The sequence below is a fragment of the Trematomus bernacchii genome, unplaced genomic scaffold (assembly GCF_902827165.1).
Source record: "Trematomus bernacchii unplaced genomic scaffold, fTreBer1.1, whole genome shotgun sequence".
NCBI lineage: Eukaryota > Metazoa > Chordata > Actinopteri > Perciformes > Nototheniidae > Trematomus > Trematomus bernacchii.
Window position 1 is genome coordinate 21734555 of NW_022987720.1, and position 27982 is coordinate 21762536.

General features: G+C 39.8%; 5 protein-coding genes across 7 annotated transcripts; 2 read left to right on the forward strand and 3 right to left on the reverse strand.

Moving 5' to 3' along the window:
* Positions 1 to 236: 236 nt before the first annotated feature.
* On the reverse strand, positions 237 to 3899 carry slc25a19 (solute carrier family 25 member 19). Its single transcript, XM_034142361.1, has 7 exons — positions 3759 to 3899; positions 3155 to 3313; positions 2814 to 2963; positions 2564 to 2734; positions 1933 to 2113; positions 1707 to 1843; positions 237 to 956 (listed from the first exon to the last, which is right to left on the reverse strand). The coding sequence occupies exons 2-7, from the start codon at positions 3284 to 3286 to the stop codon at positions 741 to 743; spliced, it is 987 nt and encodes a 328-aa protein (XP_033998252.1). The 5' UTR covers positions 3287 to 3313; positions 3759 to 3899; the 3' UTR covers positions 237 to 740.
* Positions 3900 to 4225: 326 nt separating this feature from the next.
* Positions 4226 to 8951, forward strand: mif4gdb (MIF4G domain containing b). Of its 2 annotated transcripts, none has more exons than XM_034143631.1 (6): positions 4226 to 4299; positions 5030 to 5149; positions 5322 to 5431; positions 5698 to 5853; positions 6268 to 6360; positions 6944 to 8951. In XM_034143631.1, the coding sequence occupies exons 2-6, from the start codon at positions 5071 to 5073 to the stop codon at positions 7169 to 7171; spliced, it is 666 nt and encodes a 221-aa protein (XP_033999522.1). In that variant the 5' UTR covers positions 4226 to 4299; positions 5030 to 5070; the 3' UTR covers positions 7172 to 8951. The 2 variants fall into 2 exon arrangements, with proteins under 2 accessions (XP_033999522.1, XP_033999523.1); XM_034143632.1 differs by having other exon boundaries at positions 4242 to 4303.
* On the reverse strand, positions 8833 to 11371 carry mrps7 (mitochondrial ribosomal protein S7). Its single transcript, XM_034143629.1, has 5 exons — positions 11295 to 11371; positions 10212 to 10403; positions 10050 to 10113; positions 9788 to 9955; positions 8833 to 9413 (listed from the first exon to the last, which is right to left on the reverse strand). Exons 1-5 carry the CDS (start codon positions 11336 to 11338, stop codon positions 9192 to 9194), a joined length of 690 nt encoding a protein of 229 aa, XP_033999520.1. The 5' UTR covers positions 11339 to 11371; the 3' UTR covers positions 8833 to 9191.
* A 200-nt stretch (positions 11372 to 11571) lies between these two features.
* gga3b (golgi associated, gamma adaptin ear containing, ARF binding protein 3b) lies at positions 11572 to 19578 on the forward strand. 2 transcript variants are annotated; one of them, XM_034142405.1, is made up of 17 exons: positions 11572 to 11632; positions 12915 to 12999; positions 13085 to 13160; positions 13242 to 13340; positions 13429 to 13552; positions 13631 to 13734; positions 14329 to 14409; positions 14625 to 14762; positions 14956 to 15037; positions 15128 to 15253; positions 15373 to 15612; positions 16137 to 16219; positions 16326 to 16465; positions 16694 to 16977; positions 17064 to 17233; positions 17513 to 17623; positions 17868 to 19578. In XM_034142405.1, exons 1-17 carry the CDS (start codon positions 11593 to 11595, stop codon positions 17976 to 17978), a joined length of 2094 nt encoding a protein of 697 aa, XP_033998296.1. In that variant the 5' UTR covers positions 11572 to 11592; the 3' UTR covers positions 17979 to 19578. The 2 variants fall into 2 exon arrangements, with proteins under 2 accessions (XP_033998296.1, XP_033998295.1); XM_034142404.1 differs by having other exon boundaries at positions 11587 to 11632; positions 15370 to 15612.
* Positions 19579 to 19625: 47 nt separating this feature from the next.
* Positions 19626 to 27609, reverse strand: nup85 (nucleoporin 85). Its single transcript, XM_034142406.1, has 19 exons — positions 27447 to 27609; positions 26747 to 26840; positions 26496 to 26652; positions 26289 to 26359; positions 26156 to 26199; positions 25753 to 25822; positions 25503 to 25624; positions 25236 to 25370; positions 24685 to 24807; positions 24357 to 24488; positions 24128 to 24234; positions 23915 to 23998; positions 23748 to 23813; positions 23314 to 23465; positions 23086 to 23203; positions 22443 to 22543; positions 21291 to 21442; positions 20392 to 20493; positions 19626 to 19827 (listed from the first exon to the last, which is right to left on the reverse strand). The coding sequence occupies exons 1-19, from the start codon at positions 27477 to 27479 to the stop codon at positions 19729 to 19731; spliced, it is 1962 nt and encodes a 653-aa protein (XP_033998297.1). The 5' UTR covers positions 27480 to 27609; the 3' UTR covers positions 19626 to 19728.
* Positions 27610 to 27982: the final 373 nt, after the last annotated feature.

Sequence of the window (27982 nt, forward strand, 5' to 3'; positions counted from 1 at the left end):
TATATATTTAGTTTTTTATCTTTGATTTTATCCTTAATTGTATGAATCTGTGTGAATCTGTGCTGTCCTATTTTTCCTTCTTACCCTGTTGCTGTTAAACTACTGAATTTCCCCACGGGGATTGATAAAGGTTTATCTTATCTTATATAGTTTGTCTGGTAAGCACACACGGCAGCATCGATCCATTGGCTGTCATCAGTGATTCACACATTCATTCTTGTCAACAAACAGACTGCTCAGATTTTATGAAAAACTTTAATTAGAAAAATAATTCTGGACATAGACATACAGAGATAACAGCTTTGAGGAGTTTAACTCAGCAGGACAAACAAACTGAACTCTTGATTAGCAGTCCACAGGGTGTCTGCTTAACACATAATAAGTGCATAATAAAATAAATATTACACATGAAAACACTATCAAAACAATGTTGGTGAACACCCCATTTGCAATGTAATGAGTTAACGTCATTAAAATGAGCACTTTGACAAGAAAATGTTATAACGATATATATATCTAAAAGAAAGTGTCCATACCCCTCAGAACCCCTGTCAAATATGAAATACATATAAAAAAAAAACAATGTTTGTACATCCCACGCTGTAATGACAGCACAGAAATAAATAAATGAGATGTAAACCACCACTGAAAACCGACCCAGTTAATAAATATTTGAAGTGAGAATGAAGAAGGATGTGTGATGTGTTCTGATGTGCGGGATTGAGCCGTCTCTCCTGTCACTATCTTTCCTCGAGGCCTATGGGGGAGCCGTTTGTTCTCTGTCTCTGTTTGAGGCTGTGCATGGCGATGAGGAAAACTTCATACCAGAAAAAGGTGAAGCCTGTAGACAGCGCGGCCTTCACCAGGCTCGGAGAGAGGCCTTTGAAGAAGCCTCGGACACCCTCATCTTTGCCTATTTGCACCGCGCAGTCCACCAGGCCTCTGTAACTGCGCACCTGCGCGGGAGGGACATGACACAATACAAATCAGACCCCAAATATGTACCTCAAATCAAGGCTGTAATGGTTTTGGTTTTTAATTTAATTTAATTCAGTTTTTTATACAATGGGCTTTACATCAGTGTTGGTGTGTTTTTGTTAGGAACAGGTGAGCTATGCAGCTACATATATGCAAAATAAGTCATTGCCGAACTGTGTAGTAGCACAGTAGCCTTATGTTTACATTTTCTGATTTGGGAATGAACTTGAGCACTCTACTTTCACTATTTAACTATTAAGAAAATTGTCACCTGCATTTACATCCCGACCCCCGCTGGGTCATATTGGACCTGTGCTGAACTACATTACTTCAATGATGTTCTTTAATTCTGCAAAACGAGAATGCATACGAAACAATGGGGTTAAATTGTGAAGCAATTGCGACATAGCGCCCTCTGCTGGAACGCCGGGAATTATGCAGTCTCCTTTTCTTTGGGAGAAATATAAATGATAGCCAAAACTGAAATTAATTTACAATTATTGTGATTTCGTTTTTTCAAGGACCCGAAGACCATTTATTGTCATTATGCAACACAGGGTGAAACCAAGTGTTTTTTTTTTTCTTAACCAGGCAAGAATCTTTTCCGTGACTTCTTTGGGTATTGTTTTAAAAGAAATTAAAACATTTTACAGCTATTTACATTTTGGACTCAGTTTTCTTTTACAATAAAAACCCTGTTTCCTCAAACCTGCAGCAGAAGAGCTTACCTGTCCAAAGTGCACTCTGGCTGCTTCAAAGCCGCCCACCTGCAGTCTCTTCTTGAAGAGGTCAAATGGGTATGTGAGGGTTTTGCTAATCATTCCAGCTCCACTCCCACAGACCAGGCTTCCCAGGAGTCCCTTCCCTTGGAGGTAAAAGTTATCAAATTCAGGCTGTGAGCATTTTATGAATGTGGTGTAATGTGGTGTGATACATGCCATTATCTCCACTGACCTGCTGAGTCTCCAGCTGTGGTTGGAGGAGGCAACAGTTTCTTAAAGACATTGAAGAAGAAGAACTGCAGCCCTGCGTACGGAAACACCGCCAGCAGTGTTGGAGATAGTCCGCGGTAAAATGACAGCACTCCCTCTGAGCGCCACATGGTGAACACAGCGTGACGCAGGTTCCTGTACACCTGAGAAGACAGATGAAGCATGACAATGAAGGTCTGCAGGGTCCACCGTCTAAATACTGGCCAATGGGGGGCCAGCTTTATTCTTTTTGTGTAAGTAATTCACAGAAGTAACTCGCAATAGTTCCTTATGATATTGTCAATATCACTTATTTTATTTAACTTCCAAATGTTGAAAATCCCTGAGTGCAGTATTGCATTTTCTCACAATGTGATTATAGTTAATTCACCGTGCAATGATGATTATAAAACAATATATTATTCAGACCTAGAAGGGGAATAGAAGCAAGAGAATATATGAAAGGCTTTGGTTAATTAAAACTAGGCCATTAAATACTGTCTAGGTCAGTTTCTGAGGCCGTGAATTCACAGTGTAATGGATTATTCTCTGTCAGATTTTCCATAGCTACATGCTGATCTAGTTATGTGTACATCAGCAGTTTAAAGTCCCACCTTGGTTTGTCCCTGAGCTGCAAAGCGTGTGCGCAGTATGTCCAGAGGCTGGCAGACCACTGTGGCAGAGCAGGCAGCAAGACCCCCGCACAGGAAGTGAACTCCTGCCGTCTGGCTGTCATACAGCGTCGAGTTGTGGACCGCCTCCGTCAGAAGCTCAAAACTGGCAAACTGCAAACACATAAATAAAATAGTTTGTTTGGAAACAGGAAATCATGTGATAAAGATAGTTTTCAACGGTTGTCTCTACCTGCACGGCTCCGAAGCAGATGGAGAGGAGCTGAGCAGGGACGTGGCCCTTCCAGAACGCAGAGACCCCCTCCTCTGAGTAAATGCAGCGGGTCGCTTGAAATAATCCCCGGTACTTCCCCATGGGGGAAGACACATGCTCAATCTGAAGCTGTGGGGAAATAAATAGGGATTAAAAAAACATTTTCACAACTTTATTTTCCATGATCGCTCAGCTACTGAAATGTAATGCGAAGAAGATAAAGAGCTAGTATGGAGCCTGTATTTTCTATGATTTAAATATCTTCATCATCACTGAGGTCTTTTCTGTCAGCTCCTGGTTGTACATGTACAGATCATTACCTGAAATCTGATCTTGAGCACGTCCAAGGGGCTGATGAGGGCCCGGGTGACCATCCCAGCAGCTGACCCAGCCAGGGCGGCCTCCTCTGGGGAGAGAGCTGAGCCCTGAGCCCGGGGGTCGTAGCCCACCATGTCTCCACTGTCAGATTCCTGCTAACACTGCAGACAGAGAAATCTGAATTATTCAAAACTGTCTTCATTGATGTCTTGATTGTTTAAAGCATCTATGGATCTGGCTCGTATTGATAGTGTGGTGTCTTGTAATCAAAAAGACTATAAACATAACACAAGATGAACTTGGTCATTTCATATTGCTAATAGGAGTCTGAGCAGAAGTCTGTGGCACATCTTTCTTGATGGACTTTTTAGATACTGTGGTCAAACCTAAACTATCGTTTAAAAAAAACAATATCTAGAGAAAATCAAGCTGTCATGACTATAAAATAAATCTCTGAACATCATGCATCAATGAGGATAATATAGTGGCACCATGTAGAGGACATGCAGTGGGACCTTGGGGCTAGCTAAGTTAAGCTAACAACAACTGAGCAGCTCTTTACTTTGTAGAGAGCTCCAGTGGTGAGAAATGCAGACAGACACTTACCTTTCAGTATAACAGTTGATGCGGCATCATGGATACATCTACCGCTACAGTTCGGAACTGTCAAACATTAATATGGCACGAACACAGTTCCTATTTCACGCCACTAACACTGCTAGCATTACTTCCGGGTCAGGATACAGAGGACTCCACCTTTCAAAGAGGAATTATCGCAACAAGATGAGTCCTTACCTACCTTAAACAAGATGTGCCTGCATAAACCACCAGATAAACCCATGAAGTCATGATTCCATTAGCGTGAACTTGAAGGCAGATATAATAGCATTTACAATGAAAATGTTTAAAATAAATATTCAAATTACGCAGAACAAGCACCGTGCCTACAAGAATAGGGGTGTTACTGCTTGATATACACAGACACACATCTACCACGTTTATTCTGTGTTTGCGGTTTTTTTCTGGCGAGGTGAAGGGAGGCAGGGACTTCTCTTGTCATGATACTTAATCTTTGTGAGGCTGCGTTGAGGAACATCTACCCAAGTGCTATGACCACCAGGTTAGATGCAAAGAATTGGCGTCAATTGTAGGTAATTTATTAACATATTATTTTTGAAATGTAAGCATTTCTGTCTTCTTGATTTGTAGTTAACGATAACCGGTTTCTTTCCTCTGGCGGGTGGGTGTAACGTAAATATAGGTTAAGTAACTTGACGCTAACTCGTCTTAACATAAACGATGTGTCTCTGCATTTCGACAAAAGGACACAAACGAACCAGTTTAATATTAGTTAACACTATTTGGATGAGATTACAACAAGTCAGCAAAACTGTGTTAATGCTGCATTTACTATCGGTATCATATCGATACACCCAAGTTACATTACCCAAATTGGCGTTTAGCTAATGTTGCTTACATGTAACACTAGCCAAAGTTACTTGTGAATGACACGTGGCTAATTTATGGTATTAATATCTCACAGTTTAAAAGAGGACATTGTTATTGAGTTAAATCTGTTGCTTAAGGGTATTGGTGACCTGTTGTGTGACCCGAGTTTGTGCATGTAATCCCTGCTGTGCCTCAGTGAATGAGCTGTGGGCTGCAGCCGGTTTGATGACAGTACAGGATTTCGCGGTTATTGTTGTCCCTCAAATTGTTCTGCAGTCTTTGTCTGTAATGCATGTTGTGCCCACAGTATTGGAGGACAACGTTTATTATGTGTGAAAACCATGCATTTATTTTGAAAACAACAAATAGAAATGTTAAACCCGTATAAAATGTTGTAATAAAAGGTATCTTCTGATGTATTTTTACAGAGTTACAGCTCTCAGGTGGACTTTGGGTGCCACCATCTACAATGGAGAACTCTGCTGAAGAATACAGGATCCAGTCGTTAGACATGGACACACAGATGTTGCTGAAAACAGCCTTGAAAGGTTAGCATGTCCTCTTATTACTAACTTAAAACATTTCTACATCAGTTCAATATTGCAAACATCTTTAACCATTTCCATAACTTTTCCTGCATTAGCATTGTATTGACACCTAATCAATATTCACTGTGTCAATAAAAGACATTTAAAATGTATTTCTTTTGGTTTCTTTCAGATCCAAGTTCTGTGAACCTGGAGAAGGTTTCTGATATCCTCGTGGATCAGTCTTTGAAGGACCAGGTTTTCAGCAAAGAAGCCGGACGCATCTGCTACACCATTGTGCAGGTCCGTACTGTTTGCAGTCTGTTGTCTTCATTTGTTTCTTTGATCAAGACACTGAGCACCAGTGAGACAGAGGGATTTAAGGAACCAGAGCAGGGCTTAAACATCTGATTGATTGTTAATCCTCTTACCTTATTAATGCCTAACTGGTAGTTTACACTGCAGCAACAGGAGGCTTAAGCCAGTTTACCTACACCGCTTTGTTTCCTGACTTTTTGTCCATTCTTCACCTACTATCTGTCCTCTCTCTCTGGTCCCTTTTGGTGCAGGCCGAGGCCAAGCAGAACAACGGAAACGTGTTCAGAAGGAGCTTGTTGAACCGCCTGCAGCAGGAGTTCAAGAGCCGCGAGGAGACCAGGGCGCGCTCGCTGCAGGAGTGGGTGTGCTTAGTCACGTTCATCTGTAACATCTTCGACTACCTCAAAGTAAGTTGGAAGGAATGTCAAACTTCATCATGTTGACATATTGTCTTAATCTCGACGATAGTGTGGCATTGATGAATAAGTACAGATCAAAGCATTGGATATCTTTGATTACTTCTTGTGCTTTATGTATCAGATACACGGTACATGTGCTTATCCTGTTGCTCATCTTGATTGTATCGTGCAGTAATAGAAGTGTTTAATATATCAGTGGTGAGCCTTGAAGGTGTTGCTCCAGTTCACAGAGACTCAGGTTTCTTCCTTGATAATGGCTATTGTCATTTCACACAGGTCACCTTTTTATGGTTTCACTCACACTGCTAGTTTTTCACTTGTGTGAAAGAGTGATTATTTTTAAGAACTCAACAATGTTACCTTGAGAAACAGAACTTAACCTTTACCTCTACTGACATCCAGGTGAACAACATGCCGATGGTGGCTCTGGTCCATCCTGTGTACGACTGTCTGATCAGACTGTCCAAACCAGATGCTCTTATGAATGAGGAGGAGGTGAGGAAGAATCTGAAGTTATTTCAACTTTTAGTTTTATGTATTTAAATAGTTAAGAGTTTTTTCTGTTAACTCCATTATATTTTCATTATTCTTATTCTGAGGGAAAATCTGATCAAATGGGGGTCTGTGGCCTAAATTGGTAATAAGATCGGCTCCTTGACACAAAAAAGGTTGAGAAAAACTGCACTAGAAAATATAGTTTGTATTATTATACATCAATAAGTATAAACATTTGACAGCCATCTTTGAAAACGATCAAAAGTCCAGTAGATCATTTATGTATATAGCAATATAAAAAACTACCCCAGGGTCAGGGAGCTTTACAATCTGTACAGTTCACAAAACCCTCTGTCTTTTGGACCCTCCCTTGGTTATAGGAAGAACTTTCTAAACAAACCCTTTTAATTTGGGGGGGATGAAAATAAACACTGAAAGAGCGAATGAGGAGGGATCTTTCTCCAGGGACAGAAACATGCAATAGGTGTCATGTGTCACAAACGTTTTGAGATAGAATACATTCCTCGAGGGCGTCTTTCTCTCCAGATAAGTCACTGACCTCCCCCCCCCCCCCCCCCTGCAGGTGGACTGCCTGGTGCTGCAGCTGCACCGCATCGGGGAGCAGCTGGAGAAGGTGAACGGCCCGCGGATGAACGAGCTGTTCTACCTGCTGCGGGACGGCTTCCTGCTGCAGGAGGGGATCACCTCCATGGCCCGCCTGCTGCTGCTGGAGATCCTGGAGTTCAGGGCGGGGGGGTGGGTGCTCAGCGGCACCGCCCACAAGTACTACTACAGTGAGATCGCTGACTAGGACCCGGGATACCTGTCCTCAGTCAACACTGATCATTAAACCAGCAGATTCATGAAGAACAGCCGTGTTTTCCAGGCTGACCGGATATGCTTTTGGTTAGAAGGCGGATCACAAAGTGTAAAGATACGTTTTTATTTCGCTGGATTGTTCCAGGATGTTCCCTGCGTTTGATTCTTTTTCCGAGACATGGTGCCGTGGATGTGGAATGTGCAATAGTTCAGAAGGTGTTGACGTTAAGTTACGAGGTTTAGTCACATTCAGGTTCACTTTGTTTTACGGTTTGAGCATTTTTTTTAATGTTTTTTTTATTGATCTTGCAGGCATTCCTGTTCAAAGTCCACCGTTTTTTTACCAAATCCAAAGGACTTCAGAGGACAGTCAGATGTATGCTGACTTGGTTTTTGCTTTACAGTTTGTTGTTGTGACCAGATTTAAGTGAAAATCAATATTTTTTAATTCAGTTGAATATTTTTAGTGTAGAATTTATATTTTAGTAATGCTTTGAAATGCAGTTCTGAGGATTTTTCAACCTAATGTGTCTGTAGGACTAATGTTACTGCCTCATTAAGTGAGGACATTTTTTTTAGATGAAGCGTTGAGTCTTAAGTCAGGGACCTTCTGTTTTTTATTTTGTTACAGCTGAACTTGTATATAAAATACCAAGATATTGCTCACAGTTTAAATTGAAACTGTTTCTACAGATAAATCAATCAGACATTCATTTCATTTCTGGATTCATACGCTTTAGTTGTAAAACGACTTGTGCCAATACAGCAGAGCAGCTTCATCCAAACCTCTGGACAAAGCCAAAGCTCTTCATCTGAGGACCGTGGTGAAGGAAGTACTTTGATAATGCTCTAAAAATAAAACGAGCAAAACCACATTAAAGTAAAAGTATTCATTATGCTGAAGGACCCATTTCCAATCATAAATGTCATATTGCATTCTAATTATTTGATCAGCTGTCAGGGCTAATTTAAATGTACTTTATATACTGTAGGTTAGCTTCTGAATTTCTCCCAATCGATGCATCAGGTGTATCAAAATCAAACAATGTATTTAATATTAATCTGCGTCTGCACAATAGCTAATAACTTAAGTTATTAAATAAAGGTAGTGCAGTAAAAGAGTAATATTCCCTTCACAAATTGCACTAAATGTGCTTTAGTTACTTTCACCATTGCAGCAAGGAATAAGGTATTTATCCTCCATTCACATGACATCAGTTATGAGCCTAAAGCTAACGGAAGTGTTTTTCCTTTTGAATTCAGGACCAGCAGCAGCGGCTACACACAGCATGTAGCCGAGCTCAGCTTCTCATCAGTCTGTTGTCTTTGTTGAATCTAAGAGACGGCTTTAGGGAGAGGAAGACAAACTCACTCATGGCCCAAATGTTACATCTCTTTGAAAAATCTGTACCTGTAATTACGTGTAAATAACGAAAGCTTAATATAAGATTGGCATACAATTTAAGAATATTCAATGTTGGAGAAGAATGTGAAAGCCCAGCTATGGTCAGGATTTTGGACATTTTTGTACTTTATTTTTCAAATTGGTAGCTTCCATTTCGGACAAAAAAAATGTTTAATGATGTAAAATTGTAAATCCGAAATTAGGAATAACTCGTCCCGTAACGACAGGGAACATTACTGACTGCAATATCTGTTGATATATTTTTATTACGCTGTTGCAAAATGTTTACATTACTCAATCCCATTTTTGATGGCTGGGTTGTACATTTCAAGTTATTTGTTCAAATAAATCTTGAAGTTTTCCTTAATTGTGTGTTTTGTGTTAATTAACAGTACAACAGAGCACGATTGTACACAATTCCATTTCTCAATACAAAAGTTGTTACCATGTTCCCCTTTATACTGCACTGTTTTTCTTACAGCACTTCTTTACCAAAGGATTTTCACATTGTTCACTATTTACAGAATCGACATGATGTGTCACTGAATCCTCCACACGTGTGTCCAGTCTCAGTCAGAAGAAACATTTCAGTCTTTAAAGCTCCTTTCTAAGCCCAGCGGTAGTGAGCGTAGGCTCTGTTGGCCTCGGCCATCTTGTGCATCTCCAGCTTCTTCTTGATGACGTTCCCCTCCCTCACGGACGCCGCCAGCAGCTCCTGGGACAGTTTTTCATACATGAGCGTGCGTCGGTGTTTGCTTTCCCTGCACTCTGTGATTATCCATTTCATGGCAAGGTGGCGACGCCGATTATCAGAAAGAGGGATTGGCACCTAGATAAAAAGATTATAGTAAAACATCTTGGATATTTGACCTAATCTTCATATAGTTGACTTATTGTAGCTGCTTTATGTTTAATCTTAAAGCTCCTCATTGAACTTTAAGATTTACTTTTGCACAAAAAAGTATAACCATTAGGTTGTGAAACTGTATCGCAGATATGATCGTTACAATTCATAGATGACATGTTTGTAATACATTTTTTTGTTTAATCACCTCAAAAGGCAGCAGTGAAAATATATTTTGTAATAGTTTTACTTGTGCAGAAAGAGTAAATAAGCTCCTTCGATGTTCCATGAGAGCAGATGGTCTCAGTACCCCTGAGTATTTTATGTAAATGATGATGATGATCAGCTTCATCACTCACCTGGTAGTACTTCCCGCCTTTCTGAATGTTGGCCAGCCCAACGACAGGCTTACAGTTCTCCAGAGCCTGGTGAAAAATGGCGTAGGGGTTACACTCGATTTCTTCCTTCTTCCCCTCAGGAGCTTTGTGGTATTTATCCACCTGTTTCCTCTTAATGTTCTCCAGCGTCTGGAAGCAGAGAGATACATTCATGTCAATCGTATGCTATAAAACCAACAGCAGATCATTGAGCTCCACTTGGACCCTGTGCTAGCTTTCTTACCATTGATATGATCTCATTGGCCAAAATCTTGTTTCCATCTAACATCATCATGCCGACGAATTTACTGGAAAGAAAACACAAAAGTGATGACCTGACATGAACTCTCAGCTCTGACTTTATCACGTAAACATAAAAGAGAGCAGAAATATCTGTCTGTGGTACCTGATGACGGGGTCGTTGAACACAGAGCTGGTGACATCATTGGTCGCTGCCTTGATGGGTCGGAGCGATTTGAGTTCCCGCTGGTCCTTCTCCTCGGCGCTCAGCTCTGCCTCTGGTTTGTTGTAGGCCTCCTTCCTGACCTCCGGCTCAAGATAGTAAGGGTTGTATCTGCTCCATCTCACCAGGAACACTCTGCAAACAAAGGACACAAGAAAGAAAAACCTTTGACAAATACATCACTGATTGGGTCAGGGGATCCAAAAGGGGGGATCAGGGGATCCAAATAAAAATCAGCACTGAAACTGAAACATTTAATTGATGAGTTGTCAAATTAAGACATTTTATGGTTTTCTTGTTGTTTTGAATGCGAGTATATTCAATTTATTTAAGATTTGGACTGTTGCTTTCGGAAAGAGCAGATAATTTGAATAATTGTTATGCTGATTTTTATTCATTTTTACCATATGTTTGGCATTTGGATTAAACATGTAATATATTAATTGATAACTGACTCTTTAGTTGAAAAAGAAATTAGTTGTAGTTCTAATTGATTGAATTTTCTTTTACATATTTAATTGTTTATTATTAATCAAATACAATTTCATAACAACTCCTGAGAAAATTAGTTGGTCATTTATTAATTCATATTTGCTGCTTTTCCGAGTTTTATATAATTGTTAATTGGACAACTTTGGACTTTTCGGATTTTTTTTTATAAATGTACCCTTAGTATTTAGCTGTTAGTATAATTTTATAGATGAACGATTAAATATTCAATGATGAAAATAATTGTTTTGTTCTCCAATTTGTTATCGTGTGATGGAATTATCAATAATTTAAAAGAGTAAATGAACACCTCAGTGAGTAAAAAAGCAGAACAATTACTTTATCAGATCAACATTTGCAGATAGTTTACATTCGTGTGAGCAGACATGTAACACCAGAGCCAGTTCGCTATTTCAACCACGTTATGTACATCATTGACTCTGAAATGCAAAGAACATTGTCGCATTGCAAAGTTAAATAAAATAGACAGCTAACAACACGTGTAAACTGGTTGTGTCTTCATGAAATAATAATTACCTTGGTGTCCAAGGTTTTAATAATCCTGAGATGGAAGCTGCCATCTTGAAAATGTGAGTGCCAGTGTCAGGACCCCGGGCTTAGTACCTCCTGTGGATGCCTTACAAAAATAAACGCCTAAAATCCAAATCATTATTTTATTTGGCAGATATTTTATTTAAAACCCGTGGTGAATTATGTTTTCTAAAATGCTAGATGCGGTGTTTTTTATTTTTTATTAATTTCACACAATAATTACAAACAATAATTTCTGGCTCTCGCCTACACGCTGGTGACGTCACGCGATGTTTTCAGTGCTATGGCGTACCAGGAAGGGGAGTCGCTTGAATCTTGGCTCAGTGAGTGATCAATCCTATTATATATGAATTAAATAATGTGGGTAATTAGCTAGATTACTTGCTCCGTGTGAAAGGGCAGTGAGTCCGGTAACTCAGAGCCTGTTAGTCGCTGTGCAGCTGATAGATTCTGATTCACAGTCAGCTGTCTGCATCATGATGGGTGGAGAGCCTTTTATTCAATGTCTGGTTCACATCATCTACCAGTGACAGCTCAGTGATTGTTCAGAGAAGCTCGACAGATTTGGTTCCTTCGGTACAGTTTTAATACTGGCAGCTGTTTGATAGATACTTGTTTATATCTGTAGGTCCCAGTCAGAGCTGTGAGGCACCAGATTTACTCTTTGTCAACTCTCCTCTCTGTGGGTGTGATTTAGGATGCTTATTTTCCAGAAGCACATATCTGATATTACCAAAACTGCATTTTATATCATCATATAAATATACAATGATGATGGTATATTGAGATATATAATGTTAAATGCATCCTGTTACAGTCAGATTCTGAAAAGCTGTTTCATATTTTTATTTCCATATGCACTTTTTGCTGGACTGACGAAGCAGGTAGCAATAAACTCCTGCTTATTTAGAATAATGCAGCTATAATGTAATTAAAACCCAAATGTTTAAATATATATTTCTCCTCTCTAGCGCCTTATAGTAAAGTAATTTATTTCAAAATATTCCATTTTGTGAATGGCTTGTTGCATGGATGAATTTGGTATCTAAAATATATTGAATTCGAGTCCAAAGTCTTCCAAAATCATTTTGTATAAAAAGGAAAAAATCCTTTATTTTACATGGCAATATATATTTAAATGACCAACCTGTGCAACCAACATGGGTTTTCATCTTCATTAAGGTTTGTATTTATTTATGAATTTCTCCATTGCACTGCTAATACAATGACAACAGTAATTACAAAGAGGGAGAAAGACAACAATTGCTGCATTGTTATGTGGATCACAAGACTCACAGGGAGACATTTTCTTAGTAGGATGTGAGGTGCATTCAGGTGTACAAAGAGCTCCTCGTTCACACCAGTTACTGTAGGTTAGTGTGAGTTAATGTGTCCAACCGTGAAACTGTTGTGCTGTCAAACCTCATATCTGACTATTCAGATATGCTGTGTGGTCATGCTGCCTCATCAACACTTGTCTTATTTTGTATAGTTGTGTTTTGCTCTTTGTTTTCCTTGTATTCAGGTCTCTCTTGTAAAAAGTAACATAATCTCAAATAATATTGCCTGTAAAAAAATAATAAATAAAATGTTTTTCTCTAACAGATAAAGCCACCCATCCTTCAAACAGACAGGAGGACTGGGAGTACATAATAGGCTTCTGTGATCAGATCAACAAGGAACTGGAAGGGTATGTCAGGGATATATTTAAAAAAATCTTTAAAAAAACAATCACCTCCAGAAAAAAGGTTCTAATCTGGAATTTCTTCTTGTAGTCCTCAGATAGCGGTACCTCTGCTTGTTCACAAAATCCACTCACCGCAAGAATGGGAGGCTCTTCAGGCTCTTACAGTAAGAAATAATTCACCTTAATATCAACAAACACCTTTTTTTCTCAACGTTTGTTCCTAATCCAAATGATTTTGTATCCAGGTATTGGAGGCATGTATGAAGAACTGCGGGAGAAGGTTTCATAATGAAGTCGGAAAATACAGATTTTTGAATGAGCTGATTAAAGTTGTGTCCCCAAAGGTAAGGTCCACAAATAGGTTAAAAATAAAAAGTAGGTTGACTGTTTGTCCTACCATCCAGCCTCTTTTGAATCACTTCCTGTTTCCAGTACATGGGCGACAGTGCATCAGAGAAAGTGAAGTTGAAGATAGTAGAGATGCTGTACAGCTGGACCGTGGCGTTCCCTAATGAAACTAAGATCAGTGAAGCCTACCAGACGCTGAGAAGACAGGGTGTGTTGCGAACAGAGAGTTTACATGATTAAATGTGCATGTGAACGGACTTCTTAATATCCTCTCTCTCCTCACCAGGCCTCGTCACTAACGACCCGGAGTTACCCCTCGACAGGACTCTGATTCCCTCTCCTCCGACACGACCCAAACATCCTGTGTTCGACAACGAGGACATGGGCAAGGTGAGAGAGTGAAGGAAAACTACATCTGTTCTGTCATTTTGTAAACCAAACTACAGCCAGTATATATTTTTGTATAGCTTTGGCAATGTCTATTTTTGCAAACGATATTGCACTCTTTAGTTAGTTGTAAAAGAGTATCTGTAGAAATCGGTAAATGTAAAGTATTATCTCTTGGTGCCTTTAAAAAAAAAAAGTAAATCAAACAAAATAGTATTGGAGAATAAATTCCTTTTATTTTTTTAACTAAACAAACAATTTGTGGTATTTTAGCAGTATAATGAAAGCTACAAACAACAGAACTAGGTACATTTTAATATCTGTAATATCAATGATCATAATAACCAAAGACTTTATCGGAAATATTTCTCTTATAAAGCAGCCCTGAGTTAAGTTTTTAACCCGAGGAAAATAAGCAAATGTAATACATTCTCTAAATAATTTGTGGCTCTTTATTAAATACATTCTCTAGAAATCAAGGGGCATCTCACCAAAACTAAGCAGTATCCTTTATTCTAGGACTAGATTATACATGGGCTCTCATATCTACATGATACATTTGTAAGTGTGTAAGTGTGTGTTTGTGTGTGTGTTTAGCTGCTTGCTGAGCTTCTGCGAAGTAAAAACCCAGAGGACCTCCAGGAAGCAAACAGACTGATCAAAAACATGGTGAAAGAGGTAAGAGCTTTCAGGCAAAAAGGGTTTGTAAACTTTATTTTTCACAAACTGTTTTATAGTAATAAATGTTGGACCTTTTCTGTGTATGTATTTTGAAAGTGCGGGACTTTTACCCTTACAAAGCTAAACAAAATTAGTTATAATATTTTTGATATATGACACGACCATGTTTTATGTGTAGTACAGAAAACATTGTGTATTGTTGTATTTCACAGGATGAGGCTCGAGTACACAAGGTAACAAAGCGCATACACACTCTGGACGAGGTGAACATTAACGTGAAGCTGCTGACGGAGATGCTGTCCCACTACAACAAAGAGAACTCCACTGACTCAGACAAGGACATCATAAAGGTGGGTTCCCTCGCTCTCTCACACACACAAACACACACACAAGATGGTAAACTTCAGGGGAAGAATGTTCAACTGGCACACAGTTCATTGTATCTGTTGTCTTTCAGTGTCCTTTACAACCTAAAGGTCAATTTTCTTACACATGGGAATTTTTTCTTCATATATTGCATTTACATTTTGTATTTCTTCCCAGGAACTCTACCAGCGGTGTGACAAGCTGAGGCGCGCTGCTTTCAAAATGGCCACCGAGTCAGAGGACAATGACACCAATTTAGGTTTGTTTGTTTGGTATTTTCTTTATTTGGAAAAACGTAGTTAGTATTTACCATTCAATTGTGTATAATGTGTATCTTTTGGCTCCTCAGGTGACATCCTGCAGGCCAGCGATGACCTCTCCAGGGTCATAAACTCCTACAAGAAGATTGTTGAGGGGCTGCCCGTCAACGGAGACAGCGAGGAGCCCCGACCCACAGCTGGTCACAGTGAGAGTGGTGAGAGACAATTTATAATAGTGTTTTACATAATTCAACATAAAAACAAGATGTTTTACTCCAGTAATCCTGCCATTGTGTAGTTAATTCAGCAGCTGCAATGTATCTCCCCCCAGCAGAGACCACAGAGACTCTGATCGACCTGGACGGCCTCGACACTCCCAGCCCTCCTCAACCGGGCCCCCCTCACTTCCAGTCCTCAGATCTGGTCTCCATCAGTCCCATTATCTCCTCCATCCCCATCCTGCCTCCTCCTCCCAAACGTCTTGCCGGCTCCCAGAGCAGCAGCCCCAGCCACCCCCCCCTCGACATGGCCTCCACGTCACTCTCTCTCCTCGACGATGAGCTGCTGTCTCTAGGTATGATATCCCTATGGTGACTTATTGTGGGTAATAAGCTTCATGCTCTCTATCTGTATCTTCAGAAAGGCCTTCTAGCTGTTTGTCATAGCCTACATGTGTCTGTCTGATGTAGTTTTACAAAATACACTTTGGGTCCGTTGTAGAGCTGAGAAAACACATACAACTTTTATTCCACAAGCAGGTCAATTCACAAAGATTTCACTGCTAGATAAAACTGAAAAAAGACCAGACACGTGCAAGAAAACTCTGACTCCACAGCTAGTCTAGCTTCCACTCGACTCTACAGACAGACTGCGATGATATGTTTTCTAGTTGATAGAAAACATCCAGAATATACTGTACGCTAAGGTGTTTTTTTAGATTTGTAGATTTAGCCCAGATCCACCAAAATGTAGTATAAGATAATGCTTCATTTACATATTTAATGTAGTTTAATACAAACAATATGGTTTTCGTTTTATCCTATTCACCTGTAGTGTCCCCTCTCTTTTGACGATACAAATGTCTGTACCTTTTTTCAGGACTGAACGACCCCCCTACCTCTCTGAGCAGCCAATCGAAACCCAAGTTGAACGATTTGTCCAATCACTGGACTACCTTGCAGGTACATCTACAATGGTTTGTGAGCAACTTGAACCAAACCACAGCTTGTTAGTTCATATGTAAAAGGAGGGTGTAAGTTATCTTGTGTCTCCTCGTCTCCTCTGCAGGCTTCAGCTTCAGGTCTGGATATGTTTGGCGGTGCAGCTTGTTCAGGTCCCGTGGTACCACCGTCTGAGCCCGCTGCAGCCACAAACAGTCTGCAGAACCTGCAGGACCTGGCCATGATGGGGTTTCCAGATCATAAGAGGTACAGATTCATGAGCATTATCTGTTGTTATGTTTAATAACAGAAACAGTGGTTTATAACTATTTGAACGAAAGCAAAAACAGTCATTTCCACAGAATTGTCTCTTGTTTGTAGACATTTTGCCATGTTTCAGTGTTTATTTTTTCTACTAAAGCAATGTTGGTGCTCTATTTGACCGTTCTACAGTACTTTAAGGTCTCAAAGCAATCTATAAATTGTGGTTTTCAGTTCCTCGCTGATGGCAGCAAGAGGAAGCAGCTTCGGGATGTCTGCAGCAGCGCCTCCCCTCATAGCTGGACATGGCTCTCCCTCCTCACCCTCTTTTCTCCAGTGTACGGTGCCGGGCTCTCCCGCTCTGTCCCATGCTAAGGTCCAGAGCCTGGGCTCGGCCCCGGGCAGCCCCCTGTTCCGCTCTCTGTCCCCCTGCCACCCTCCCCTCCACGGCAGCCCGGCCAGAGCCACAGACGTCTCCCTGAGCAACGTGCACATCCCTCTGGAGACAATCAGACCGAGTAAGGACGGGAGGGATTCAAAAATGATTCCAAAACATGTAGCTGAATGTAAACTCTTTAAATGTCTCATGTCTGCCTCTCCTCAGGTAAAGTGCTGCCAGTGACGGCCTACGATAAGGACGGTGTTCGCATGCTCCTCAACTTTGCAGCTAACTGCCCCCCCGGCAGGACTGACGTGTTAGTGATGGTGGTCTCAACGCTCAATACTGCCCCCCTGCCTGTTCAAAATGTGGTACTGCAGGCTGCTGTGCCCAAGGTAGACACACTTCTTCCTCAGACAGTGATGTGTTTGTTTTACTGTAACTGCCAGGAGTTAGCCTATGAGAAGAAGTGTTTGAGGGTATGCTGTATTTATGTCTGCCTGCAGGTAATCTCAGATAATAATAGGCTCATCAGCTTAATATTTCTTATGGTCATTTAGGTCTGTTCTTTACCCGCCTTAGCCTCCCGTAGCAAGAAAACACTAGTTGTGAAATCGTCTTATAAATAAAGCTTTAAATACTCTGTGCTGACTCCACCTTTTATCCCCCACCAGTCAATGAAGGTGAAGCTGCAGCCTCCATCAGGAACAGACCTGGCTCCATTTAACCCGATCCTACCACCGGCCTCCATTACCCAGATCATGTTGCTGGCCAACCCAACAAAAGTAGGTGACACATTAACACTCGAGGACATAAATGAACATATAACGAGGGATCTCAGAGCCACACAACTTTAAGGATAACACTAAAAGAAGTGTGTGTGTGTGTGTGTGTGTGTGTGTGTGTGTGTGTGTGGTGTGTGTGTGTGTGTGTGTGTGTGTGTGTGTGTGTGTGTGTGTGTGTGTGTGTGTGTGTGTGTTTGTGTGTGTGTGTGTGTGTGTGTGTGTGTGTGTGTGTGTTCATTCACAGGATAAGGTGCGTCTGCGCTTCAAACTGGCGTTCACACTCGGAGACCGTCTGTGCAACGAGGTCGGAGAGGTCAACCAGTTCCCCCCACAGGAGAGTTGGGGTCATCTATAGGAGCGAAGATGCCTGCTTCTTCTAGGCAGGGAGAGCGGGTCGTACTCCATGAAGGGTTTGTGAATTCACATCCATCCCAGAGAGGAAGGAGGGGAAGGTGGAGAAATTCAGCTGCACATTCCTTATAGTTGTTCATTTCCCTCGCTATTGTCATTACCGGCAGTGAGAAGCTAACAGCAGACACTGGAGTATTTATACAGTGCTCGTATACTTTCCTGCAGATGGCTAACAAACTAAAGATATGCACTTGCAAGTAGGACAGTAGTGCTGTTTACAGGGCCTGAGATGAATATTTTACTAGATTTTGCCCAAGAGGATTACAACACATGTTAATGAACTCTAAATATTCCATGCATTAGAGCTAAGCCCCTGACTGATTGCTTCATAACAAAATTACTGTTAAAATAAACTAACCTCTAAATTAAAGTGTCCCCCATTTAGAGGAAGTACCGTTGGTGCCACTGTCCCAAAGACTTTTGGATTGTTTATCATTTTCCCTCCAAAATAAACATTATTGTAACCAATTTCCTGCTGCATGCTATTCAGAGTAAATGCAGTCAACAGCTTTTTGCCAGCAACAAAGGGTCTCTTTGCAACAAACGAAACAACTAGGCTTTTTGGGGGGTTTTGGTTGCCTTGTGACAGACAGAATTGCATTTGGGAACCAATCCTAACATTGATGTAGTCATTATTCTACAGCCATTACATGTTCGAAATCAAAGCAAAAACATATCTATCGTCAATTTACCAGAGCCTAAGACACAACAGTTTTTATTTATTTATTTACTCTATACTTTATATACTTGAATATATCCATTTGAATATGGGATCCAGTAGATGTCTTAAGATGGAGTTCAACTGGACAATTAATCGGTTTAGTAAAAGGTTTTAAAATAATTTCAGCCATCAAGATTTTATTATATATATAAGGAAACTTAGTGTGATCAGTAATAATTTGTTTTGCCATGTTTCAGATAAGTCGACAACCATGTTTAATTATCTGCTGTAATGGCAAACAACTGCAAACAAGGTTTGATATTTTTAATTATATCGTTAATATTTGAGGCTACCGAGTCCTGTTTTATGTCATGTGATTACATTTTGAAGGTCTGATTTGATTGTCTGCTTTTCAGTCATGCTTTAAGCAGTCGGTGGTTATATTTTAGTCGTGTATTTACAGATCTTAACTCGTCTACCGGTGAAAGTATTGGGAGTATTTTTGACACATGTATTACTTTATGTTCTGTTAATAGTATTTCAGTGCATCACTGAACCTAGAAAATGAAGTGAACTGAAAAATCTGAATTTAAAATGTAGTTTGAAAGGGAAGTCTGTCACCAGGAGGATTAGTGTGTCTTCAGCAGTGGGTGAATTGATCTGTGCTCCACCCCGATCCCCCCCCCCCCCTAGGTCTCCTCAACTTGTCATGTACAGAAGAAGTGAGTGTTTCATGTACATAGTCCGTAATGTACCTAATGTTTGCTGTATGACCAGTTATGTGAACATGTGACGTGTAGATTTTGGGAGAGTTAGGTCTGTACATACTGTATGATGTGCCATTTGTTCGCTACATGGAAAAATAAATATTTCTTTCAATGGATGTCTGCTGTTCGGAGGTAAATAACTAACCAAAGGTCAACAACAATGTACATCATGAAACGGTTTTATTATCAAAGAGCACATGTTGATAACTCAAACTTTATATACAATACAAAAATGAATAATAAGAGTTGTTTTTAAATGGCATCATTCATGTTGACACAGTTCCCTCTTTGACTATAGCCATGGCCAGGTTCCTGGCCAGAGCGAGTCTCAGGAGCTCCACCTTGGTCTGCTCGATGTCTTCATCCTGAAAAGACAAAAACACTCACATTAAGTAGTGTGCTTGTGTCTTTAACATATAGACAAAATGAACTTTACAGCACCAGAGTTAAGACTGTGAATTAGAAGTCAAATAATTAATTGTTCTGTAGGAGTTTACCTTGAAGTGGAAAGGATGAACACTAAGCCATTTGTGCCCAAAAGACCATATTTAATATGATAAGAACGCCACAATTTGTTCTGATACATCTAAAGTTTGAAATCTGGAATAGATATGTCTGGGCAAGTATCGAACAGTCCAACTTTGACAATTTTAGTTCACATTAAAATACCTAGTCAAAACACTTTGAAATATTATAACATTTGTTAATTTAGTTTTTTAAATGTCTTAGATATGGAATATTTGTTTACACTTCATATAGAGGGCACACATATTAATAACTTGCTTAGTTATTAGTATCTTTTTAATTTTGCACCAAATGTACATCGACACCAATCAACTATTAAGAAAAGCAGCTGCTGACACCAACACTAAACAGCTGGTCTCTCTTGTACACACTGATCAGGATTAAGGCTGAGAGGAGAGGCGTACCTGCATAGTCCCGTCTGTGGCGGGAGCCACGGAGCTCAGAGAGGAGGTGAGCTCCTCCAGACAGAACATCAGCTCGTAGGTCTGGCCGGCCGAGAAGATCACCTAACATTCAACAAACAAAGACACCTTTTAATCAAGAGACTGAACAACTTCTTCAAATCATTGAAGTTCCTCTTTTGTTCATTTGTTTCCCCACATATAACAAGTTTAATTTTATTAAATGAAATTTCACCAAAAAAAGACATGATAATTTCTAAGATCGTGAGATTAGTTATTGGAAATGCATGATCAGAATAAGACCCAAGTGTATTATCCAGTCACACACATGCTTTGAAGTGAATTGAGTAATGAACAAAGATCTCATACACCAAAACAGAATTACTAAAGACAGAACTGGGCTCAATATATCTGCAACTATTTAGATATAATAAATAGATGTTGAGGGTTGTTTCCAAAGGAAAATGGGCTAAATGTTCTGTGGAAATGTCCATATGGTGAATATGGGATTTTTTTATCTTCCATCAGAGTGAACTGAATATCTTTGCACTGTCTGATGTTTTTTTTATATATATATATATATATATATATATATATATATATATATATTAAATATATATATATATATATATTAAATATATATATATATATATATATATTAAAGCTCAACCATATTGAAACTAATCCTTAAGTTGCAGCCCTTTGTTGACTCTGATGTATGTGTCTTTAAAAAATATCATATTTGATCAATATGTATAAAGAAATGACAAAACAATAGAAATGGGGCAAACATTTATATCAGTTTAGCATTTGAATGTTACATGGTAATATATCCTAACTGGAACAATGTGATTATATTGTTAAGAATTCATATCAACAGTTTACTGCGCACAGCGACTGACCTCTTTCTGCTCCAGCAGCGGCAGGGCGTCGGTCAGCAGGGTCATCCAGAAGCTGCGGGGGGCGATCTTGGCCGTCATCAGGGAGAGGAGCAGCTTGGCCGCCTCGCCGAAGCGCTTCTCTCCGTACAGCCGGTGGAACTCACGGTACTTCCCTAGGAGTGAAAAGACAGGACCGTTTTCTGACCTGCTCATGCAAATACTTTTAATACCACTAAGCTAATGCTGACAAACAGTAGATGTTATCATACGGTATAAAAGTGCAGTTTAATAACATCTGCATGAATCGTTCACACACTTATTTACATATAATCTGCTTTTACTGATCTCTTTTTCATCTCTGCTCCTCTCGCAGTGTTTCAGACATCACTGTCTGTGTATGTGCTTTTTTCAGCAATTAAACACTTAGAACTAGGGCTATGCAATTAATCGTATTTTAATCTCGATTACGATTTTGGCTTGCAACGATTACGAAAACAACGTAATCGAAATAAAACGATTATTATTTTTATTAAAAAAAAAAAAAATGTAATTATAATTTTTTTTTGGTTTTTCAGTTGAATTACACTTAAAGTTCAGGGTAATCAACTGTTAAAAACATACTGTTCACATTTTTGTTTCAATAAATGGATGTTTTCAAAGTAAATGGATAATCGTTTTTAATAATCGTGATATCAATTATTGACCAAAATAATCGTGATTAGGATTTTTGCCATAATCGCACAGCCCTACTTAGAACAACTTTAAATTATGTCCCCTGTAAAATATAATTCATTTGTATTATTAAAACATAGATTTTGTTATAAATCATAATCTATGGTAAAGTAATTTCTTTATATTTACTGTTCTCTTTTACAAATGGTTTATCTATTTTCACAGATGTTTTTCCAGTAGATCACACGGTCACATGCTGTTGGATTAAGCGGTACATAGCTTTATTTATATCTGGGTGTGCACACATGTCTCTGTGTCTGAGTCTCATGTGATGTCCTAGACATTTTGTTTAAGGGAAGCTGTACAGGAGAAAATCTGCCCTGACTGAATGTCCCTTCACTTCATGTGTGAATCTAACTTGTGAGTCACAAGTTGAGCAGTGCTGCAAATGCTGAAGTGTGTGTGTGTTTGTTTATGTGTGTCTGTGTTTCTAGTTCGTACCAAGGAAAGTGAGCCGGTCGCTGAGCAGCATTGCTGGACCCAAGTTGTCGATCAGATCCAGATCAGAGAATGTCCCTCTGGCGCAATAATCCTGTAGAAACCTGACACACACACGGAGACACTTTAGAAACCACCTCACAACAAAGTGCTTTCAAAGAGAGACCAGCCAAATACAATTTATTTAACACCTGAAACAAATCATTTCTAATTATTTACACTTCTCTTATGTCAAAGGTCTCTCCAGAATACAAGAGAACGGCCCAATAATGGCTGGCTGACAAACATAACACAACTGAAACAGGGCAGCTTTTTCTTCGCTTTAGGTGTTATCAGCCAAAGAAATATCATCCCACAAGATGAATCTAATCACAAAGTTGCGGAGGATAAAAGCATGCACGTGTTCAGGGCCGGTTCTAGACAATTTGATGCCCTAGGCGAGATTTTAGCTGGCCGCCTATGCCAAAGACTGGCCCTGCACGTGTTTGATATCACAGTTAGGAATTTCCAGAAAGCCCACAACAAGCTTGTTGTTCAGAGTCCATGGTGTTGAAGAGGGAAAGACAAACAACTCTCTGATGAGGGGAAGAAGTATAAAAAGCCTTTAAATGGTATCTTGAAGAATTGAGGTGTTAAAGAAACTAACCTCTCTGAGATGAGGGTGGCGAAGGCAGCATCTTTGGCCCTGATGCTCCAGGAGAGAGCTGAGCCCAGCCTGTTGTTCTTCAGGGCTCGCATAGCCATGATCTTACAGATGCTCCGCACTGGATGAGGACAGGAAGTTAAAGGTATAAGTCCTAACTGCATTGGCAGAAACACATTTAATGTCGGTTTTTGTGAAAGACAGGTGGATACAAGAGGAAGAAAGTGCTACCTTGCTCTGACATTTGCCTCTGCTCGCAGATCCTGAGCACCTTGAGGGCTTTGCGCTCCGTGTTTAAAGGAACACGCTCAATCTGCAGCTCCAGGTACACCCGGCCTAAATCTGGGCAGTGGTCAAAGTAATCCACGGCCAACTGCCAAAGACTAAACACAAACACATAATCATCCTTTAAGTTGAGACATTTGTAGAACCAAGTCAAATGAACACCATGCTGATGTCTGGTGTTTCAACAGTGCTGACAACCTCTAGACTAAACTAAAGAGTCAATTAGTTAGCATTAATAATCATCATAATTTGCAGATCCAAAAGCTAATGTATAAAGACTGAACATGTTTGCCTACTTTGAGTTAACCCGAGTAGTTAAATACACCACTTAACATTATTTCTATACCATAAGGATAATTATAGTACTTAGATAACCATACCTGTGATGAGTGAAGAGACCAGAAGCATATTCTAGCAGGAGAAACTCTCGCAAGTTGGATCCAAAACTGAACACACCAGAATGGTAGATGTTAAATGGATAAAGAGTGCAATCTATTTATCTCCAGATTAAAATGATATGCAGGTACAAACAGAGTAGAAGTCTTACTGCAGATTGTGAGACTGGAGGAGATGGCAATGATCCAACAGATCTGTCAAATGGGCCACAAACCACCAGTTGTTGAGAGCAATGCTGAAGAGACACGTGGTGGAAACATTAGAAAAGAGTGAAAGATAATACATGAAACTATAGGATTGAACCCGCTTGGCTTTTATGTACTGTATATTTGGATGTATATATTGATATTATTCTGCATGTTACCTGCACTCCTTGATGACTTGGTGGATGTCAAACTCAAACGCAGCCAGTAAAATGTTGTCCAGGGGTTCAGGGACGCTCCTCGAGTCCAGAAACATCGTCATGCAGGACTGCACAAACACACAAACACAAACACACGCACACACACACACACACACACACACAGTAAATAGCAGGAATAAAGAAACAGTGAAGATAAAAGCGGAGTGTTGAAGCGGTTAGTGTAGGTTACCTGTGCATAGTAGTGCAACTCTGTGGGTTGGACTGTAGGGTGGCTGAAGAGTAGTCTCGTGACCAGGAAGTGATACCAGGTGCCCAGGAGCTCCTTGTGCTCCAGCAATGTGTCTTCATCCCCAACTAGGATCTAGAATTTAGTCAAAAATAAACTAAAACTAAAACTAAAAAGAAGTAACTGTGATATCGATGTGACTCATTCAATGATTAAGCCTTAATCAGGACATCTCGTTGCCAACAGTTTAACACAGATTCAGGTCATTTTGCATATTTTGTACATGTAAGAAGTAAATGGACAGCAGCTCGAGCTGACTGAAGTCACTGACCTTGCAGATGATCTCCAGATGTTTGTTGCTGGCGAATGAATTGTCCTGCAGGCAGCGGTCCACCTCCTCATGCCAGTGCCTCCACTTCACATCATACTCTGTCAGCGTCTGGTTGCCTCCAGGCTGATGATTATCAGAGAGTTCAATTGGTTGGTTTTAGAGCAATACATTGTGCTAAATTCCTGCCTGTCTTGTATGAACATTACTGGTACGTTTGCATCAGTAATCAGTGAAGCTGATGTGTCAGGAAGGTACGATTAGATTGGATTTTGTTTTACCCACTGCATGAGCAAAATACAGATACAAAAGATTATATGTCAGAAGCAGCAGCACATTGTTTGGTCAAATAATGGCTTGTTAATGCTGTTAATCAATGTGTCATTCTGCATAATTGAATTACACATGTAGGTGTGACATGGGCATATTAAAAAGAACCAACCAACAGTTGAGTGCACCTCTTCTTGATAAATAAAGAAATGAATTTGCAGCAAATCATTAATATGAATACCATCAAGCTACACATAACAGAAACCAATGAAAGAGGGTCTTACATTGTAGAAGGGCATCTTGCTGAGCAGAGTGTCCATCAGCTTGTACATGTTCCTGGGGGCAGGGTGTAGGGTGGCCTGCTTCACTAACATCTGTCTGGATTCTTCCAACCTGCCCTGCATCACGTAACTCAGCACCTGCATAGCACAGATACAAAACAATTGATAACTGAGATTTCACACCAAAAAAAATCAGCACTGTAGTTTGCGTGTGACTGGCCTGGTTTCTAAAGACAGAAATGTGTGTGTGTGTGTTTGCTCTGCACCTACCACATCCCAGTAGTCTTTGTGCTCAGCAGGGCTCTCACTCTGCAGCACTTCTCTGGCCTTTTCATCCACATCAGCCTTGTGTAACCTTACCCAGTCGAGTAGGTGGAGCAACAGGGAACCAGCTGAGGACACACACACACACACACACACACACACACTGGTGAATTGTTTGTCTGGGTGCTTTCAAAGTCACGTTATAAAATGTATTACAAAGCTAGATTAAGTATACAACAACCAAAAAAACTCTAACCTGGAGCAGAATCAATGAACAGCACTTCAGCCAGATTCCAGATCAGCTCTATGGCCAACAGAATGGACACCTGTAACACCAAACAGAAGCTGACATTAGGACTGTGTCAATGGGAAAAGAACATTAGTCAACATTTCAATTAAAAACGAATATTTATTCCGCTGCACCTTAACATTTACTTATTGTAGCTAATTCTAAATTAATTTATTTCCATTTATTTGTTGACACTTTTATTAGAAGAGATGTTTTCTGAAAAAAACAAAGAGCATATATTTCAAGGCATATTGATATTTACAATATCCAGTATGGAATCCTGTATGTGCATTATTAGTTTACTTTACACATAAGGATGTCATGTATTTGCAGGTTATGGCACAGATACACATACAGCAGTGGTACATACCTGATTTCCATATTGCATGGCCATTTTTGCATCTTTTGTGGAAACTGCAGAAAAGAGAGAAATGCAAATTAGATATTTCCTGAGTAATTACATTAAAGACTAAGATGCTGGTATTATATTATAAAATTCGGACCTGCAACTTGCTGAAGCTCCTCCATACAGGCTCGTATCACAGATCTATAGTTTTTACTGATGCTCACAAATCTAAGGAGGAAGACAGAGACAAATCATTAAATTAAATAATTTTTGCAGGTGTCTATCTGCCTTTCGTAACAAAGATTTAATTTGTTGAGAAACGTTACAGTGACATGCACAGGAAGGAGCCATCAGTTGGCCTTACTGGGGTTTTTTGTTCTTGCTAGGGAGGTCTTCTTTAATTGTCTGCAGGCCAACAAAGATGTGATGTGACTCATTGAAGAGTTTCCGTAAAATGGGGGAATATATGTCCTCATCTTTCCTGACCTCATGGACGAAGGAGCAGCCTGATCCTTTGGCACCTGAAAATACAGAGTGGACCATCAATAACAGAGTGATATTAGGTAAGAGAGAGAGGAAACATACAGACAGGCTTGTCTTAGTGTCTACACATACCTGGTGATGCTTTGTAAAGGGTCTCGTACACAAGGATATCACCTGGACCCCAGGCAAATCCCAAGTGCTTCCCATCACTGGCTGCAGGAATATTCTGTATTTTAAAAGGGGAGACAAAGTCTTTAGACTGAAACAGGTGATCAACAAATTAAATAAGAACTTAAACTGTGTTTTGTTCTTGGTTTTTTTAAACATGAAATTCCTCTCCAATGCATGATTCTTTATCGTTGGACAGTTGGACATTAGGCTAGCACAGGCATTATATATTTTGTATGATTATATTTTGTTTAGCTAATATGAATGGAAAGCAACTTGTAACTACAGCTGTCAGATAAATGCAGTACAAACAGTTTCTTCTGAAATGTGATGGTAAGGAAGTAGAAAGTAACAGAAAGTAGAAATGCTTTAGTAAAGTACATAAAATGTTTTCTTATGTTATCTAATAACTAACTAGCTTTCTATCACTGTCATCTTCATACTCTTGCTTCTTTGAGACCTTGTTCCACAGTTTTAAGAGGTATGTATTTATTGTAATAATCTTTAATGACCTGACACACGTTGTGGGCTTTTTGTATTCATTATATCATATCCCAATAATCTAGATCAGACGTTTAGTAATGTTGTTGCGATACAGTTAGCTTGGTAGCATTGCTATCATGTGGAAGAAAAGAGAGAAGACTGAGCTCGTGCAGAAACTTACGGTGATGGCCGGCTCAACGTCCAACTCCTCCATCAGGGAACAATATTATCGACCCAATGAAATGTAAATAACGAAACTATTCAGCTATAAACACTCCACGCCATGAACTACAGGTGCCGTGCTGCTTACGCGCCTCAGTCATTCATACGAAAGCCCCCAGACGCAAGTGATATGACGTCACGGCAGAGGTGGCCTTCCTCCTGCCTGTTTTTCCATCTGCTGTGTTTTCTGCTTGTGGTGTCGTTTTGGTTCTTTTTTGTTATTCACGAACAAACATACAGATACATCCTCCGTGTTCTGTCACAAACACGATTTTTGATTTGATTTTGTGCAACTATATAGGTCTGTTTTATGTAAAGATATGTATTTTATATAGTTTGGTGCATCTTCATCACCAGACAGTAAAAAAAACAAGATGGCCACTGATTTATAGGGTTAAAAAGACGGGGAAATGTGCAAATACAACATTCCCAGTATAATGTCCTTTATGATGATGATGAATGAACCATAATGAGCTAATGAGAGGTCAGTGTGGT